This window comes from Vulpes vulpes, chromosome 7 (assembly GCF_048418805.1).
Source record: "Vulpes vulpes isolate BD-2025 chromosome 7, VulVul3, whole genome shotgun sequence".
NCBI lineage: Eukaryota > Metazoa > Chordata > Mammalia > Carnivora > Canidae > Vulpes > Vulpes vulpes.
Window position 1 is genome coordinate 82769552 of NC_132786.1, and position 19353 is coordinate 82788904.

A 19353-nucleotide genomic window follows, 5' to 3' on the forward strand; every position below is an offset into this window, starting at 1 on the left:
CATCTACTGAAAGGAAAAGGTTTTGGTGTGAAGACCATTTTATGGTTATAAAAATGATCTTGCTCTGATTTTTTCTGAATAGTAGTATTTTTTGAGATGATACTTACCTCTACAGAACATTTTTATACCTTACTTACACTTTTCCAAGTCTTAATGTTGTCTGTACATTGAATAAATCTGTGAATTCAGAAAGAATATATTAGTACAGCCTAATAATTAAATAACTTTGACAAATGCCACACAGTTAAAATAGTACGTTAAGAGAAGTTGGGCTTATCTTCAGCTGAGTTTATCAATCTAATCTTTGTGTTTCAAGTTATTAATTTACTTTCACACTAAGGTTTACCAAATATAAAATAAAAAGTTAGAAGACTGATATATGAAGAAGGGATGAATGCTCTAGCCTTTAGGTATCAACAAAGTAATTATCTACATTAAAAAACAGAATAATGCTAACTATGATCCCAGTATTCTGCTGAGTATTTCTATTCTAACTTCAGAATATAGTTTGTATTAGTTTAGTCCTGGTGGATAATCTTTGTTACCTATCTACATAGTATTAAATGTTTATAATTTATTAATAATGATTTTTATGTTTGTTATAATAACATTAAGTTTTAAAAATGATCAAGTATTTTAAGATGTAGGAGTTTCTCAAGTGTAATTTTGCTTAAGTTAGGGAGAAATTAAGCTGAATGTTGCTATATAATGTGTTAGATACAATCATTATAAACTGACAAATTAATAATCTCCACTTAAAAGGTGTATTCTTAATATATTTGAAGATATTCATAAAATCCATTTTATTATACTGTAACTGTAAAGTAAAAATTTTAGTAGATGCTTATCAAAATACTTCATTTCAGAATCAAGAAAAGCTAATTAAAATTTCAGAGGATTTAATTGGAAAGTTACTTCAATTGACTTAATAATCGTACTAGAGTTAGTACACCTGTCTTCTGATAGTTTTCACAAATTACAAAATTGTGTTGACATAAAGATGAATTTTTTTTTTGCTTTATTTTTCAGAAATTATACTTAGAAAAAAAAGGAATCACGCTCTGTTACAGAATTCCCAAGTAGTATCCTCACTTTTTTTTTAAATTTTAAGTAGGCTTCACACCCAGAGGGGGGCAGGCTTGAGCTCATAACCCTGAGATTAAGAGTCACATGCTATACTGACTGAGCCATCCAGGCTCCCCTATTTTCACTTTTTTAAATGATGTGGTCTATTTCCTCTTTCTAGAATGTTCTGTCCTATGTATTTCAACAGTACAAACTGTATTATCTTGGACTTTATTAATGTAGAATTATGAATAATTAACTTGTAAGCAGAAATGAAGTACTTTTGTGCACTGTTGGGGGAAGGAGGAGTTGTTAAATAGATTAATTGATCTGAAATTAATCTCCCACCAAGTCAACCCAGGAGACATATTCTGTCATTCCTCTTCCTCCCATCAAATGTCTGTGATTGAAGCAGTAATATGTCATGGAAAATCTCTACATCAGTCAGGGTTGGCATGGCTCTTGTTTTCCCCAGGGACAGTTGGCGTAGGAGTCATACTCATACTTCTTGACCAGTGTTCAGCGAACCAGTAAACAATTTTACTTTAAAGTAAATAGAGCTTAATACAAAAAAGTTTATTTAAATGATTATAAGGCAGCATTTCATAGGAGAGGATTTAGTAACTTGAGGTTTATAATTATCCTTCTGAAGACACAATAGAAACTGCACTTAGTTAGAACTTTAATTCACTTGAACGAAAATGTATATAGTACCATGTCTTTCACATTGTAAACACTCAGATGTTTTGGGAATCATTGGCCTTTTAAATGATTGTAATGTCTCTTATATATTTAAATTTAATTGCTGTATCTATTTTTGCCAATGAAGCATTTTCCCTGTGCATAAAATATACATGAATACAGTCGGCAGAAATATAATTGTTAGCTTTAAATAAAATTCTATATAAAATCATAATATATCAGGAAATTGTTTTTGTACAGGTAAATGGTTGCAGTTTTGTGGTGAGAACAGAAAAGTCTACAAATTTATTAAGGGTATAGTATTTAAAACTACTCATGATACTAATGTTTTATACTATTTAAAACTATCTGGCTTACTAACAAAGCTTTTTCCTGCATGCACTTCTTTCTGTGTGTGATTTCTAAATGCTTTTAATGTTTAACAAAACAAAATTAGGCACTTTTTGCTATAAATCTCAATTATAACAATTAATGATATCATGTTTTTGCTTTTAAGGTGTATATCACACTAATAACAAAGTAGGTTGTCATTCCAGTAAACTCTCAGGTGATAAGTGATACTTTAAAGTGGACTTTGCTATGGAATTCAGTATTTAAATCCCTCTTCCTGAGGAGTGTTGTTAGTATGAATTATTAAAAATCTTGGATTGATTTAGGAAGAAGAATTTGGTGCTGATGATTCTTACTCTGAACATGGAGCACAGTACAATCAGACCCATCTAGAGATGATGGAAAATGAATTGGCTGGCAAACAGCATGAGATTGAAGAGCTGAACAGAGAACTAGAAGAAATGAGAGCCACCTATGGGACTGATGGACTGCAGCAGGTATGTGTACTTTATGAGGCTTTTGTTTTATTACAGAGACAAAATAGGAAATTTGAATGATAGTAGACCTATGTTCTTTAAAGATGAGGTTTTTAAATAGTAACTTCAAGTCATCTTATATTTGTTGTTATAACTTTTTAACTTTATTAGAAAGCTAGGCAGAAATCACTTCTGTAGGATAGATGTTTTTGTAATCGGCCTGAGAGAAAATTAAGGTGCAAACCACATCGGACTATGATGCCTTAAACTCATTAAAAATGTCAGCGAGTCCTTGTAAAAGTAACTGTTTGTGGTTAAAATGACATCTGTTGTTTGTGGCCGTTAGTTATGAAAACAAGGTGGAAAAGGCTATTGATGAGGATGACAGGATATATTTTAATTTTATCCTCTGCAGAGACAAATGAGAATTGAACATGTCTGATGAGGTTGCCTAGGAACAGATTGGGGTATCCCTAAATATAACGGCACTTGTCCTTCTAGAAACCGATAAATAGATAAATTAGACCTAGTGTGTTTTGTTCCTTCATTCAGGTAATTATTTTTAAGTTGATTTGGAAATAAAGCCAATTTCTGCAAGCTAACCTTTCAAATATGGACAAGAATGGATAAGGTTACTGACAAATCATAATTATTCTGCCAGTGCATTTTAACAGTTATATTTTTGAGGAATAATTAACTGTAGTAATAATTTTGTTTAAAAAATAAGCCTGGCACTTTTTATTTTCATTGATGTCTTTTAGTTACAGGAATTTGAAGCTGCCATTAAACAAAGAGATGGCATCATAACCCAGCTCACTGCTAATTTACAACAAGCAAGAAGAGAAAAGGATGAGACGATGAGAGAATTTTTAGAGTTGACAGAACAGAGTCAGAAATTACAAATTCAGTTCCAGCATGTAAGTATTACTAATAGAACAAAATTTATTAGATTTTTAGTAATGAATTTTTTAAAGTGCTCTAATTTTCAGAACAAATTAAATTTAAAATCCATTTGTATTATTATGTATCATGTTAGAAAAACTAGTGAACACCTGTTGTTAACATTAACCAAGAATTTACCTCCTAGTTCTCTTGTGATTTCTTGCTGTTATTTTCTCTGTACTTCTTCCTGGACTATCTATTGAAAACCTACAAAATCTTTTAAGTCTGATTGGGTGGAATTTTGCAGAAATTAAGATGTAGTCACATCCTACCTTTGCCAACCCTGCTATGGATTTTATTTTAGTTTCTAAAATGGTAATTAGAATGTGTTCCTTTTACCTTTAATCAGAGCTATAAGAATCTAATTGTATTAAAGTTTCTGCTGGCAAGTAAAGAAAATAATTTAAGATAATGTAAGCAAAAAGGGTGGAAATAAAATGTAAGGATATAGGCTTATCTTACAGAATTCAAGATGGAAATGCATTCAGGCTTCTGATATGGTTTGGAATCAGAAACTGGAAAGTCATCCAGAATCCAAGAAGTACTGTCATTCAGGCCCCATTTCTTTGTACATGTCTGCCTTAGTCTTAGCTATCTCACTAGATTATTTTCTCTGCTCTATGATGGGAAAGATAATCTTATTGGTTCAGCTTGGATAATGTCCCCATAATTATCTGATAAGCCATGGCAGCATATTTGCTAGAGTTTCAAGCCTGTGATTCTAGCAAATTTCCCAGAGAGCAATTATGAGCCGAATAATACCCCAAAAGTATATATCCTTAGTGCAATCTCTTTAGAATTTAACTTGGGGGTTTCTTTCTGTTTTCAAGTTACAGGCTAGTGAAACTCTAAGAAACAGCACTCATAGTAGCACAGCTGCAGATTTATTACAAGCAAAACAACAGATCCTCACTCATCAGCAACAGCTGGAAGAACAAGATCATTTATTAGAAGATTATCAAAAAAAGAAAGAAGACTTCAAAATGCAAATTAGTTTCTTGCAAGAGAAAATTAGAGCATATGAAATGGTATGTTTATTTTAAGGAAGTCAGCCAGTGTATAGCCACTGTATAATTGGAGGGTTTTTTCTACAACTGTTTATCTTTTTTTGTTATGTACATGAATTCCAAAATTTCATAATTAAGAAAAGCTCTTTAAGTATACAAAACAACTTATTTTGAAAGTAATTGGGAGTCTCACAATAATCGTTTTTAAGATAACACTCATTACTGAGTTCTTTTAGAAGTGATAGGCCTATGTTACAGTTAGTTCTTAGGAGAATCTAAATTTGTAAACAATTTCTATTTTTTTCTTTTTATCTAAAGGTATTTTTACTCAGTTTAGCAGTGGTTATGAAATCCTGAAAATATTTTCATGACAAAATGAAGTTTTATGGATTTTAATTAGAAAGAAACTATAGTAGATTCTTTACTTATGGTAGTTATGTTTTATAAAGTTACCTGGGACACTTACTTAGCAAATAGTGCTCATAGGGAAAAAAAGAAAATATACATAATTTATATATTTATATTTGATTCTATATATGTACATATATATGTACACATATGCTTAAACACATGCATATATATATTCTAGGAAGTATATTTATATATACATAGATACATAATACATCTTATAGATTATAACCTGAAATCCTAAAAACAACTCATCCTGGTAGATTTTGTTTATTTTTCAAAAGGGAAAATGAGGTTCACAAGGGTTAAGTGACTTGCCTGAGGCTGCCCTACTGACACTTGCCGGAGTTATGATTCAAATCCATACAGCTGGCCCAGAACCATATTTCTTGTGCTATATTGCACTGCTCCCTTTTGTCTCTATCCTCTTCTCCATCCATGTTCTACTAATGAGCAGAAACATGAAGTCAGAATATAGTTTCCTTGTTTGACATCAGCTTTGGAAGCATGCATGTCCAGCAACTCAAATTTTTTGCTGCTCTGTGCATTTCTGCAAATGACTGTGAGTATCGATTTTGGAATTACAAATACATTTTAGCAAGATGGATTCACGTATAGGGAATCTGTGAATAGTGAGGACAGACTGTACATATAATATGGTACTTTTTACAAACAGTAAGTTCTTCTGCAGGAAGCTGAGAAATAACCAAGACAAGAATATTGTTTAGATAATAATAAGATTATTAGCTAGCATTTATTTTTCTTAACTTGGTACCAGGCAATACTCAAAGCATCTTATACATACTAACTCATTGAATCATTTTAGTAACCTTATGAGGTAGAGGTTCTATCATCATCCCCATTTTACAGATGAAGAGATTAAGGCAAAGCAAGGTGAAGTAAATTGCCTATCACACAGGAGATAAGTTGGTAGAGCCAGGTTTCAAACCTAGCTAGTCTGATTTCAGAGACCATGCTTTTAGGAAAATAGGAAACATACAAATTTGAGATACTGAAATTATGAAACAGTATGCTTTACAACCAAGATAATTTAAAAATCATTATTAGTTTACAGAACACCTATTTTGTACTAGGCCCTTGCAAGAGATAGTCATGCCTAAGATGTGCCCTTTTCTTTCCTGGAACTCATGGTTAGGGCGTGTACACAAGATGCCACAAAACGAGGGTAAACATAGGTAAAAAGTGTTTTCAATAGGTCTGGCTTCATAAGGGAAGCAACTCAGGGTGGGCTTTAGGGGGAGATAATATTTGAGACAGGTCTGTAAGTTGAGATAATTTCTCCATGATTATGTTTTCTCAGCAATAGGCATTATGTGTGGCACATTAGCAGCTAAAAAATATTCATTTGGTAAATAAGTACACTATGAATCTGAACTGGTAGAGATAAGAAAGGCATTTTAGACAAAGTATGGAGTATAACTAAAAACCTAAGCTGAAACATGTTAAAAAGGTCTGGATAGCAAAAAAATAATTTAACTAGAAATAGTCTTTGAAAGTGTGTCTGTACAGGAGGAAGTGTAGAAAGACAGTCTAGGCCTCAGAAGAGTTTGTAAATTGAATTTTGTTGTATTATATTATATTCAGTAGGCCAGTACTATTTGAAAGTATTTAAAACTAATCATTTTCATAAAGGGAATAAACTTTATTTGAATGTTAGAATACTTTTATCATCAGCCTTTTCTTTGTTTCATATATATATATATATATATTATATATATATATGTATTTATTTATTTCTCCTTTTTTTTTTTTTAATTACTTTGTATGAATCCCCCTGAGTAGTAGTTCCATCAGTGCAGCTGAGTGACTAGAGCATTAGGGTGGTAGTTGAAACTGCCGTGGTCCCCTAGGCAACTACACTGGTGATTCCAGCCTCATTCTCATTGTCCCTAATCCTCAGAACTTCCTATGGTGCAGTGATCACAGGCAGGAAGTCTATTATTCCCCACTCCCTCTGGTCTGTTTCTAAAAACAGAGGGATTGTATCTTAACCACAGGGCTGTCTTTTGCAACACAAAATAAATGGTTTAAAACCATATATTTTGAAATAAACAGTACTAAGAAACAATGAAACATGAATTTGTATTGTTTAGTAAGTGAATAAAGAATTATTGTTTGCAGTTTTATCAAACATATTGGACAATTTTGAATTATGCAACACTGTCTTATGAGGGTTCCTCCTCTCGAGTGAAAATCAGGAAATAGAAGTATTACAGATTTTATAATAATGTTAACATTCCAAGACTAATTACTTACTTAATACCTCAACTGAAGTTGACCTCAATGAATTTTACTTTCTTATAGATTCCAAATGCCTTATAGATACTTTCTAGTATATGTGTATTATATTTGTATATAGCACAGTGAGCATAAAATACATTATATATTTATTTTCTTTCAGCTTCAAGCATAGTCCATGACATAGAAGAAATATTACATTTATTTTACAGATGAAAACACTGAGATTTAAGACAATAAACTGACTTAAACGTCCTATTGTAGTACAGAAATTAAAGTCAGAAGTCACAGCAGTTGGTAATAATTTTTAGTGACATTGGATGGAATATGAGATACCAAGAAAAAAGCTGATAGGATTTTGCTCAAGAGGCTTCACAGGATGGCATTTATTGCCTTAAGTTAATTTACATAGTACAGTATCTGGCCTTTGACTTGTAGACTCAGAAGTCTGGTTTTTATCTTCTATCAACTTGAGACTTGAACTATCTCAGAAGTAAGCTCAGATTTTCCAAGTTGAAGAGGCTAATGTTTAAACCTTAACTATAAGATTATTAATTTACAGTGAGAAATAATTATCACAGGGACCTGTATATTTCAAGTTCATTGGATTTTATTTTCTTTCTATGGACAAATGAATTTGAAAAGTCGAATAATAATAGAAAGTTATTTGGTGAGCTTGAGATCAAAGATATTAGAGGAGTCAAATGTTCCATAGCATTAGGCTATGATAACTTGATGTATCATCTCACAGTAGGAAAGTCATGATTGTGGATTGAAATTCTTAAATTCTAAATTGAACACCAATAAAAAATAAATTTATTATTAAAAAAAAATCTTAAATTCTGTTTGCTACAATGCCTTACATTGCTTTCTACATTAGATATGGTTTTCCCAGAGGGATCAGAATTTTCAGTCTCAAGGCCCTAGCCTGTGCTGAAATGAGTATTGGCAACTCTCTGAGGTTTTCCTTTCCCTGGGCTTTGACAGTTTAGATACATGAATACATTCATTCAAGGTGCCTTTAAGTCCTCTGTGCCTGGAACTCCTGTCTCAGTAAGGTGATTTTACTTACCTACTGTTTTCTGTTCTATTCAATAGATTCTACTTTCTTGGTACTTGGTACCTCAGCCTTTAACTGCTTAGGCAACTAAGTAACAGAGTCAAAACTGTTTCTAGGGCTTCTACTTGTCCTTCTCTTGCCCTAACACTCTTATGAATGATTGTGATTACGGATGTGCCTTGACCTATGTCTTAGGTTTAGGCTTTTATACAATTCCAAAGTAGAGGCCCCAGTCAGAACTGGAAGAAAATATCTGTCCTGCTTTCAAATTTCTTTTCAAACCTAAAGTCTAGGATCAACTTGATATGCCATAAGTAGTTAGTTGTCTTGCATGTCATTTGGGGTTTAGCCACTTAGGTTTTGGATATCCCTAAATTTCTGATTTACTTAACCACAGGAATGAAGTTAAGGCAGATCCATAGGAACCTGTTGTTTTATTTTTGTAGCATTTGCCCACCAAACACCTTCAAGTCACTAAAATACATGGAAGGAATCTTGATTTATTTTTTTTTTTATCTTGATTTATTTTTAAGACTTTCTTCTAGAATTATAAAGAGTACTATAGCTATTGAAAATATTAAGCTCTTAGACTATTTATCAGTTAATAAGATGAAAATGTAATGGTCTAGACATTTTAATCCTGCTAATTTTGAAATTAATACTTTTAACCATAGCAGTATAAGAATTTGTTTCTTCCAGGAAGACCAACTCTGCTGTAGTGTTGGGTACACGAGTCTTATCTCATTGGCTTGGGAAAAATTAAGGGGCAAGCCTTACAGTTACTTTTTATAGAAGTATGAAGAAACAAAACAAAACCAGACTTCTCCCAGTCTTTTGGTATTCAGGTTAAGCAATGTAAGTTGCCAGGAACTAAAAATGCCATTTATGTTTTCATCTTTTTCTTTCTAAAGGAACAAGATAAAAAAGTAGAAAGCTCAAATAAAGAAATACAGGAAAAAGATGCAATAATTGATGAATTAAATACAAAGATTATCGAAGAAGAAAAAATAACTCTAGAGCTGACAGATAAAGTCACAGCTGCTGATAAATTACTGGAAGAATTACAAGAACAGGTTGTACAGAAGAACCAAGAGATTAAAAATATGAAATTAGAGCTGTCTAATTCCAAGCAAAAAGAAAGACAGTGTTCTGAGGAAATAAAACAGTTAATGGGGACAGTTGAAGAACTTCAGAAGAAGAATCATAAAGATAGCCAATTTGAAACTGATATTCTACAAAGAATGGAACAAGAAGCACAAAGAAAGTTAGAACAGCTCCGGGCAGAGCTGGATGAGATGTACGGGCAGCAGATAGTACAAATGAAACAGGAGTTAATAAAACAACACATGTCACAGATAGATGAACTTAAAATACAACACAAGGGAGAAATGGAGAATGCTTTAAGATCATATCCAAGTGTTACAGTGAATGAAGATCAAATAAAGTTAATGAATATGGCAATAAATGAACTGAATATAAAATTGCAAGATACTAACTCTCAAAAGGAAAAACTCAGGGGAGAGCTAGGAGTAATTTCAGGAGAAAAGTCTGTTCTACAAAGACAGCTTAAAGATCTTTTTGAAGAATTGAGCTTTTCAAGGGAACAGATTCAGAGAGCTAGACAGACAATAGCTGAACAAGAAAATAAACTCAGTGAAGCACATAAATCTCTTAGTACTGTGGAAGATTTGAAAGCTGAGATTGTTTCTGCATCTGAATACAGAAAAGAACTAGAACTAAAACATGAAGCAGAAGTTACAAATTACAAGATAAAACTTGAAATGTTAGAAAGAGAAAAGAATGCCGTATTAGACAGAATGGCTGAATCGCAAGAAGCTGAATTAGAGAGGCTGAGGACGCAGCTTCTATTTAGTCATGAAGAAGAACTTTCCAAACTAAAGGAGGATTTAGAAATTGAACATCGAATAGATATTGAGAAACTTAAAGATAACTTAGGCATTCGCTACAAACAGCAGATAGATGGCTTACAGAATGAAATGAGTCAAAAGATAGAAACCATGCAATTTGAAAAAGACAGTTTGATAACTAAGCAGAATCAATTAATTTTGGAAATTTCAAAACTCAAAGATTTACAGCAGTCCCTTATGAATTCAAAATCAGAAGAAATGACTCTTCAAATCAATGAACTTCAAAAAGAAATTGAAATACTCAGGCAAGAAGAAAAGGAAAAGGGTACACTTGAACAAGAAGTTCAAGAATTACAACTTAAAACTGAATTATTGGAGAAACAAATGAAAGAAAAAGAAGATGACCTTCAAGAAAAATTTACACAACTTGAAGCAGAGAATAGCACTCTTAAAGATGAGAAGAAAGCCCTTGAAGACATGTTGAAAATGTATACTCCTGTTAACCAAGAAGAATTAATTTTCATAGACTCCATTAAGTCCAAATCCCAAGACTGTAAGTGGCAAAAAGAAATAGAGATACTTACAGAGGAAAACGAGGACCTCAAAAAACAATGTATTCAGCTAACTGAGGAGATTGAAAGGCAAAGGAACACTTTTTCATTTGCTGAAAAAAACTTTGAAGTTAACTATCAGGAGTTACAGGAGGACTATGCTTGCCTTCTCAAGGTAAAAACTGACTTAGAAGACAGCAAAAACAAACAAGAAGTAGAGTATAAGAATAGGCTTAAAACACTTAGTGAAGAGCTTCATCATTTGCAAAGAATAAATCCAACTATACTAAAAATGAAAAGTTCAGTCTTTGATGATAACAAAACTTACACAGGAGAACCATTGGAAACTGTTGAGGTTGTGGAGAAAGATACAACGGAACTTATGGAAAAACTTGAGGTAACCAAGCGAGAAAAGTTAGAACTGTCAGAGAGACTGTCTGATCTTTCTGAACAATTAAAACAGAAACATGGTGAGATTAGTTTTCTGAGTGAAAAAGTGAAGTCTTTAAAGCAAGAGAAAGAGCAAGTTTTATTGAGATGTAGAGAGCTCGAAATCATCATTAATCATAAAAGGACAGAAAATATAAATGTGTGTGATGATCAGTTAGACTCTTTAAAAGATGGAGTTATGACTATAACAAGCAAGGATTCTGGAGGGTCAATTTCTAAAATAAATAAAGATTGTGGTGAAGAATCAAAAATAATGGAGGAATATAAAATTCCTCTTGAAAATACAACTGTTGGAAAAGCAAGCAAGCAAGAACAGTTGTTTTTGGATCACTTGCCATTAGTGAGAAATGGATCATTGCTTGGGACAACTGAACCAAATAGAAATGATAAACTTCAGTGGGAACTCAGTGTACTTAAATCAGAACAGGTATGTTTCCTTAATTATAAATGCTAAAGCATAGTGAAAATGTACATTTCATACAAAAAAATGTTTTCATCCTAAAACACCAGTTAATCTTACAAGAGAATGAAAATGAACTCTGTAATGTAATTCTCATTTGGGCCTATCAGCTATTGTTGCTTTTATCTGTTTTCCTTAAAAACTATCACTTTTCTTTCAGGTAATTTATGTTACACTCTTCAGGAAATAAAAACATAGGAATGGTTTCACACTTTCTTTGGAAAAGCAAGAGCTTAAATTTCAAAGTTTGGTTTCAGCATTTTGTTTCATATTCATATTTTCAAAGTTCCACAACAACTTAAGTCCTAGAGTTTTCTGAGTACTGTGTAAAGCTGAAGAGGACAAAAATTATTAATTCTAACTATAACAAAACAATACGTATAATGAGTAATAATAGATACTTTTAACAGATTTTATTTGCTGGATACTGATAGTAGAAATAACTGAAAAATTCCACTAAGTATCTTGTGTAATGCTGCTGAGTCAAACTTTGTTTTTCATTTATGCAACAGATTATTGAATTTCCAGCCAGGTATAGGAGTATAGTAGCAAGCAAGAGAAAAAAGATTCCTGCTCTGAAAGAGCAAGAATATATTCTAGTGAAGGAGGCAGACAGTAGTAGACAAGGAAACAAGTAGAGTAGTTAGAAGTAGTGATAAGTCCTCTAAAGAAAACAGAACGGGTAACGTAATAGAGAATGATGGGTAGTGGTGATGGCAGGACTAAATAGAGTGGTCAGGAAAGGTCTTTTGGAGGAATTGACATTTGAACTGAGATCTGTAAGACTAAGGGGGAGCCTACCACATGCAAATTAGAGCAATTGTGAAGACGAAGATGAGTTTAAGGAACTGAATGAAGATGTGTTTAGCTGAGTTTGAAAGCAGGAGAGCAGAAGAAAAAGTTTGAAAAAGAGAAGAGACAAGATCTTGGAGAGCCTTACAGACTTTGTGCGAAGTTGAGATTTTATTCCATATATAATAGGAAGCCTTTGGAAAGTTTTCTCTTTTTACTTCTAATAGATACAGATCGTATGATGGAGTTATATTACAATAATCCTGTGTAAATTCAGATACCTTAAGTTGAAGATGAAGTTAATGTATTTAACCTGCTGAACATCAAAGCTTAACCTAGTCTACCTTAAACATGCTCAGAACATTTACATTAGCCTAGAGGTGGGCAAAATCATCTAATACAAGACCTGTTTTATAATAAAGTGTTAAATATCTCATGTAATTTATTGAATACTCTACAGAAAGTAAAAAACAGAATGCTTGAATGGTAAAAATGGTTGTAAGTTTATTGTTTGTTCATCCTTGTGATCATGTAGCTGACTGGGAGCTGTGGCTCCTTGCTGCTCCCCAGCATCATGAGAGAATCATACTGCATATTTAACTCAGGAAAAGATTAATATTAAAAATCTGAAGTATAGTTTCTACTGAGTGTGTGTCACCTTTACATCATTGTAAAGTAAAAAAATCCTAAGTCAAACCATTTTAAGTTGGGGACTGTGTATCCACATTTATCATCTTATATCAAATATAAAGATATTTTACATTTTAATAACCTAAATAGAATTTAAAAATTCAAATAGCATAACTGTTAATGCTTTGTTAAATATCTGGAATTTTCTTCAAAAGCGTAATGTGGTTATAATGTAATTACTCCTAAAAATGCCAGAGATCATTTAGCGTTTTAAAAAAGACCTTGTTAGAAGAGGACCTGAATTTGAAGCTGTCAGAATGGTCAGATTTTCTAAGAATTTTGTTTTCTCTGCTAAAGGCATTTTTATTGACATTCAGATACCTTCTCCTTGAAATTAACTTATAAAGGGAGTAAAGGGAGGCAAACCTGCCAACTGTCCCTTCCCAGTTGTCAATACTAAGACAAACCGCCTTATTGGTGGAGAGGGGAGTAAAATGTGTGTGTGGAGGGGACCTCACAGAAGAAATAGAGCAATGATTTATTCAGTAGTAACACCTCAGAGCAATCTAAATATGCTTAGAAATCATACTAACTCCCCCCCCCCCAAAATACTTTACTCTCACAGCCAAGCTAATTGGCTAATAAACATGAAAAGATACTTTCAAACCTAAAAATTGATAAAATAATAAGATAGTATTTTATACCCATCAGACTGGCAGAATGAGTCCCACAATAAAGTATGGGGAGATAAATACTCACGTATGCTGTTAATATCAGTGTAAATTGGCATAATTATATATAAACATAATTTGATAAAATTTAATACATTTAATATACATTCTCTGTGACCCAGCAGCTACATTTCTAGGTGGTTCTCAGTATGGTCTTTGACTAGCAGTATCAGCAGCACTTCAAAACAGGGTAAAATTCAAAATTTGGGGCCCCACACCAGACCTCTTAAACCAGAAACCCTGGGGAAAGGATCCAGCAGTCGATTTTAATAAGCATTCATGATATCTGCTAAAGTTTGAGATCCACGCTACTAGGGAAACACTAGTGTATTTGTATAGGGACCTATCTCTAAGAATTTAGTGCAGTATTTTTGACATATCAAAAAATTAGAAATAGTCCAGTTAAATTCCAAGAAGGAAGTTGACAAATTTTCATGCATTTATAAGTACTATGCCACATTTAAATTAATTTGTATCTACATGGTTAGACCTAGAAGTATATTGAGTGAGAAGAACAATTTGCAAAATACAGTTTGGAACCATTTATGTAAATTCTTAGAAACATGCAATATAATGTATTGTTTATAGGTATTTGAAAGTGATAGTATTATAAGAAATGAAATGGACTTGTTGCAAATTTGTGATAATGAGAATGCCTCTGGGGAAGGAAGAATGGGAACATAGTGGATTAAATTTTGTTTTCTTTCTAAACCAAAAAGGTATGTAGAAAGGAAAGAAATGAGAATAAAAAGACAAAATAATTGTTATTTGTAAAAACAAAACGAAGTAATTGTATTTGTTAATTTGGGGTATGAGTACATAAGTATTTGTTACATTATTCTTTGCATTTCTCTATATTTAAAATACTATTTTTAAACAAAAATCAAAGATGAGGCCATACTAAGCTATACGATACATCAAAATTTACCATAAAGTTGAGATAATGACAATATTGTGCTAATTTCCTTGAAAAGATATGTAGATGAATGTAACAAAATGAAGTGAGAAAAAAATTAGACTTATGTGAAGTTTCAAACTATAATTTCATGTATTTCCCTCTTGTAGTCAGTATATGTAAGAAATAGAAGTTATATTATTTAAAATTTTAAATCATTTAAAAATGTTCTAATGTGTACATACATTCGCTTTAAGAATGATTTAAGGCTACAGATGGAAGCTCAGCGTATATGCCTGTCTCTGGTTTATTCAACACATGTGGATCAGGTTCGTGAATATATGGAAAATGAAAAAGATAAAGCTCTTTGTAGTCTTAAGGAGGAACTTATTTCTGCCCAAGAGGAAAAGATAAAAGAACTTCAGGAAATACACCAGCAAGAGCTACAAAATATAAAAACACAAGAAACAGGTAAATGGTTTCTAAAAAAAACCTATAAGTACTATGAAACAAGTATCACTTAGAGCCCACCTACTATTCCAGAATTTTGTCCTTGTCTTAAAATCCATTGAAGAAGGTAACTATATCCCCAGTCCTGGATTCATTTTTTTCATATAATCCTTGCACATTTTTTTTAAGTGCTTGAGAAATCTAAAATCACTGAATCATTTCCCCCCAGTAGTTAAAATCAAGTGGGAAAGCAATATAAAATAAACTCTTAGAGAGGCACCTGCATGGTTCAGTGGTTGAGTATCTGCCTTTGGCTCAGGCTGTGATCCCAGGGTCCTGGGATTGAGTCCGGCATCAGACTCCCTGGAAGAAGCCTGCTTCTCCCTCTGCCTATGTCTCTGCCTCTCTCTCTCTCTCTCTGTGTCTCTAATGAATAAAATAAATAAAATATTTTTAAAAATAAACTCTTAGCATAGGACAATTTCTGTAATAGAAAAAAGTCTCATACTTTCTGGAAGGATGAATGGGATGAGGCAGCAGGTAGGAGGAGGGAGGTTGGAATTTTAGGGAAGGCTTCTGAGTTAAAGAAGTGTGAGAGATTGTCTCCATTTTGGAGAATTGAGAGTTCAAGCTATGTGAGAAAGTAGTGGGGGATAAAGCAGGAAAGATTGACAGGAGCTTGATCAGAAAAGGCTTTATATACTCTGAAGTATGTGTAAGCTTTATGCTACTGGTGATAAGACCTGTAGGATTTTAAGTAGTGGGAGTAACCGTAAAATTTTTACTTTCAGATAACACTATGGGACGAGGTGGGGGAGGTGATTAGTGATGGGAAGACGAGTTAAGCAACTTTGGCAGTAATTCTGCTAACAATAATATTTATAACAGTAAAGTTTAACAGTTAAAGAGGTAGGCTATAGTCTGCAGTTAATATGAGGAGGATGGAGAGAAAAACTGAGAGTGATCCAAGTTTCTAGTTTGGGTAATTGGATTGAAGGTGACTAGTCACAGAGGATGTGGAGCAAATCTGTGGGGAAAATAAATTCAGGTTGGAATATATGGAGTTAAAATTACCTATTGACTTCAAAAAAGACTTGTCTAGTAGGCAGTTAAAAACAGAAGTCTAAAACACAAGAGGGAGGTTTGGGCTCAAGATTAAGATTTGGAATCAAAAGATCATTTGAGGCCAGAGAAAAGAATGAAGTGTCCAAAGAGACTGCATAGTGGGCCAAAGAACTAAGATGGCACTTTGGGAAGCAGAAACATGTAAAGACTTGAAATAGAAGACTAGTTACAGTTAACTTTCATCTTTAATATTATTTAACCACTCAATTAGCTAGACTTCCTCTGTTCAAGGCATCTCTAGGCTTTCACCCTTGATGGATCTGCTTTTGAGAATGAGGTAGTTCATAAGTTTGTTCAGTTGCTCTGTTGAACAAGGTAGAATTTAAAGAGTGACTTAAATAAGAATATCATAATTTTCACTTCAGGAGTTCTTTGGGTTTGAATGTAATAAGATTACATTAAGTGCGTGTTTTTTTTTTTTTTAATTGATATCCTCTTCAGATAGAATCTGTCCAGTGATTTTCAATTACAGGTTAATTGATGAGTCCACTAATGGTTGATGAAGTTAGTGAGCAATGACCAGCATTTTTTAAAAAAGATTTTATTTCTTTATTCATGAGAGAGATAGAGAGGCAAAGACACAGGCAGAGGGAGAAGCAGACTCCCCATGGGGAGCTCAATGCAGGACTTGATCCTGGGACCCCTGAGCCAAAGGCAGATGCTCAACCATTAAGCCACCCAGAGGTCCTGACCAGCATTTTTTTTTTTAAATGAGAGAGTACAGTAGAACAAATACTCTATACCAATAGAGTGTATAACACGTAGAAAGAGGAAATAATGATTTGTGAAATTCTTGTTCCAGTTTTCCATGGATATATAAATAGGTTATGATATATGATGTATTTCTTGTGTTGGGTACTGGGAAAAAAAATTTGTAGGTCATTGCTTTATACCAATTTGTAGGATATAAACGGAATTTTACAAACTATCTGAAAGTTAACATTGAGCAGTAGAAAATCACTTTAAAAGAAATAAAGAACTTAAAACTAATCTTACTGTAAAGGAAGCTTCCAGTTGACATAGGTTTAATACTGAAGTTCAGGAATTAAATGTTTAATACAGTATCTGTTCTGTTAGGTGGTAAAGCGAAGCCTTTACAAATGCTCATTGGAAAACTACGCAAGGCAGTGTCTGAAGAATGTTCTTATTTTACACAGGTAAGATATTAATTAAAAAGTACTTTCAAACAAGAAATGCTATACTTCAGAACTGCACTTAGAAAATATTCCTGAGTTTTTAAGTTTAAAATGAGCACTTAAATGTTTCCTGATAATCTTGAAACAAAAGAAATTGAGGTAAATTATCTTAGCAGTAGAACAGACAAAAGCTATACCTACAACAAAAAAAGAGTAGACCAATAGAACCCCAGACAGGTCTGTTTCCTGCCCCTGCCAGCTTGGTGGTTGAGTGTATCTGATGACTTATCTGGGGAGGTTGCACAAGACCAGTTATACCAGGTATAATTGTGAAGACAGAGTGAAATAGAAGCTCTTAGACACTGCAAGTGGGTAAAGTACTACTTTGAGAAGCAGATTGGCAAGGTCCCTTTTTAAAGATGTATACATCCCATAGTCCAAGCATTTGAGCACAACTAGATCTGTTCATGCTAGTATCTTTAAGTTGAAAATGGGAAACAACTCAGATTACTATCAATAATGGTAATAAATAAATTGTGTTACCTCCATGCAGTGGATCTTTATTTAGCAGTGTTTGATATCTGTACTAATATCAATAAATCTCAGAAGGTGAATAAAATGGGTAAGCAGTACTTAAAATAGCTTCAAGTCTCTCTGTGATGTTCAGTTTCTTTAAAAAAATATGGAGATAATGTTATAAAATATTACTGTTTGTTTAAGGTAGATAGCTACTTTTTCTGCATATTTCAAATAGCTCAAAATTTAAAATAAATGTTTTGTCTTGTCTTTGATCTCTACTAGGCTTTTGTATTTATAAATTGAAGGGGCAGGAAGGTGGCATTCGTTGGGACAGGTAGAGCTACCTTACTGATTTTTTTTTTTTTTAAGATTTGATTTATTTGAGAGTGAGAGAGCTAGTGTAGTGGGGGGAGAATCTTGAGCAGACTCTGCACTGAGCACAGACCCCAATATGGGACCTGATCTTAAGACCCTGAGATTATGACCTGAGCCAGAACCAAGAGTTGGATGTTTAACCAACTAAGTCATCCAGGCACTCCTGATTCTGATTTTCTATAATATCGTTGGAAAAATATATTGGAGAAAAACTCAAAAAGTGAGGAATAACCATACCTAAGGCCTGTCTTCATTCAGGTACTCAGCGGTCTCCATCTGACTGCCTCTGCCAGAAGGTGCAGGCATTGTCCTTTCATATCTATTACTGATAGTAGATAATGGAAAGAGGGCCCAAGTCATAGTAGTTCAATTACAAACTGACATTGTATGTTCTTTCCTTTTGTTATTGTCTTTACCTGATCCCTAATCTCAATATGAAATATTAACCAGCTTGTTCTAATACAGGGGTCCTTCAGGGTTCTTCACGAAACTTGGTTTTGTCACTAATTGTTGATGTGGCCATGGATTGGCTAATTCATCTTTTTGAGTCCATTTCTTCATCTGTAGATGAGATTTCTACCAGCTTTAATGTGATAAAATTCCATCTTATCAGAACTGTGCTGAAAATTTAATAAACTCTGTTAATTTACAGTATAATTTAACTTTTAAGCAAATCTAAGAAACAGCATTAATAAATGATTTGGTTTTTAAGCCTAGAAATTGTTTCCAGTTGTGTGCAGGGCAAAGGTAAAACTTCTTTTGAGGGCTTCTGAAATGATTATGGATCATGCATTGTTTTTAAATGATGGTGGAATTGTTCAGGAGAAAAACCAGGATAATGTGTCAAATATTTTTAGTTTGTTTGTATGTATAAAGCACAGAGTATGATCCTTGTGTTACAGAAAAGTGTATGAATGTAATCTATGTCATATATATATATTTTTTAAAGATTTATTTGAGAGAGCAAGTGAGTGCGTGAAGCCAGGGGAGGGGCAGAGGGAGAGGGAGAGAATCTTAGTAGACTTGCTACTGAGTGTGGAGCCCAACTTGGGGCTCCATATTCACTACCCTGATATCATGACCTGAGCCAAAATCAAGATTGGATATTTAACCAACTGAGCC

The 19353-nt window shown here is 33.2% G+C and overlaps 1 protein-coding gene across 11 annotated transcripts in view; it reads left to right on the forward strand.

The window, feature by feature from the left end:
- AKAP9 (A-kinase anchoring protein 9) overlaps positions 1-19353 on the forward strand; it is a 150724-nt gene that overhangs the window by 33943 nt on the left and 97428 nt on the right. For 8 of the 11 annotated variants that reach the window (XM_072764244.1, XM_026003738.2, XM_072764250.1 and 5 more), the window contains 7 exons: positions 2008-2061; positions 2424-2594; positions 3335-3490; positions 4346-4543; positions 9161-11545; positions 14884-15097; positions 17279-17358. In XM_072764244.1, coding sequence (XP_072620345.1) covers positions 2008-2061; positions 2424-2594; positions 3335-3490; positions 4346-4543; positions 9161-11545; positions 14884-15097; positions 17279-17358 — 3258 coding nt within the window. The remainder of the gene's footprint in view (positions 1-2007; positions 2062-2423; positions 2595-3334; positions 3491-4345; positions 4544-9160; positions 11546-14883; positions 15098-17278; positions 17359-19353) is intronic. The other 3 variants (XM_072764246.1, XM_072764245.1, XM_072764248.1) reach the window with 1 other exon arrangement.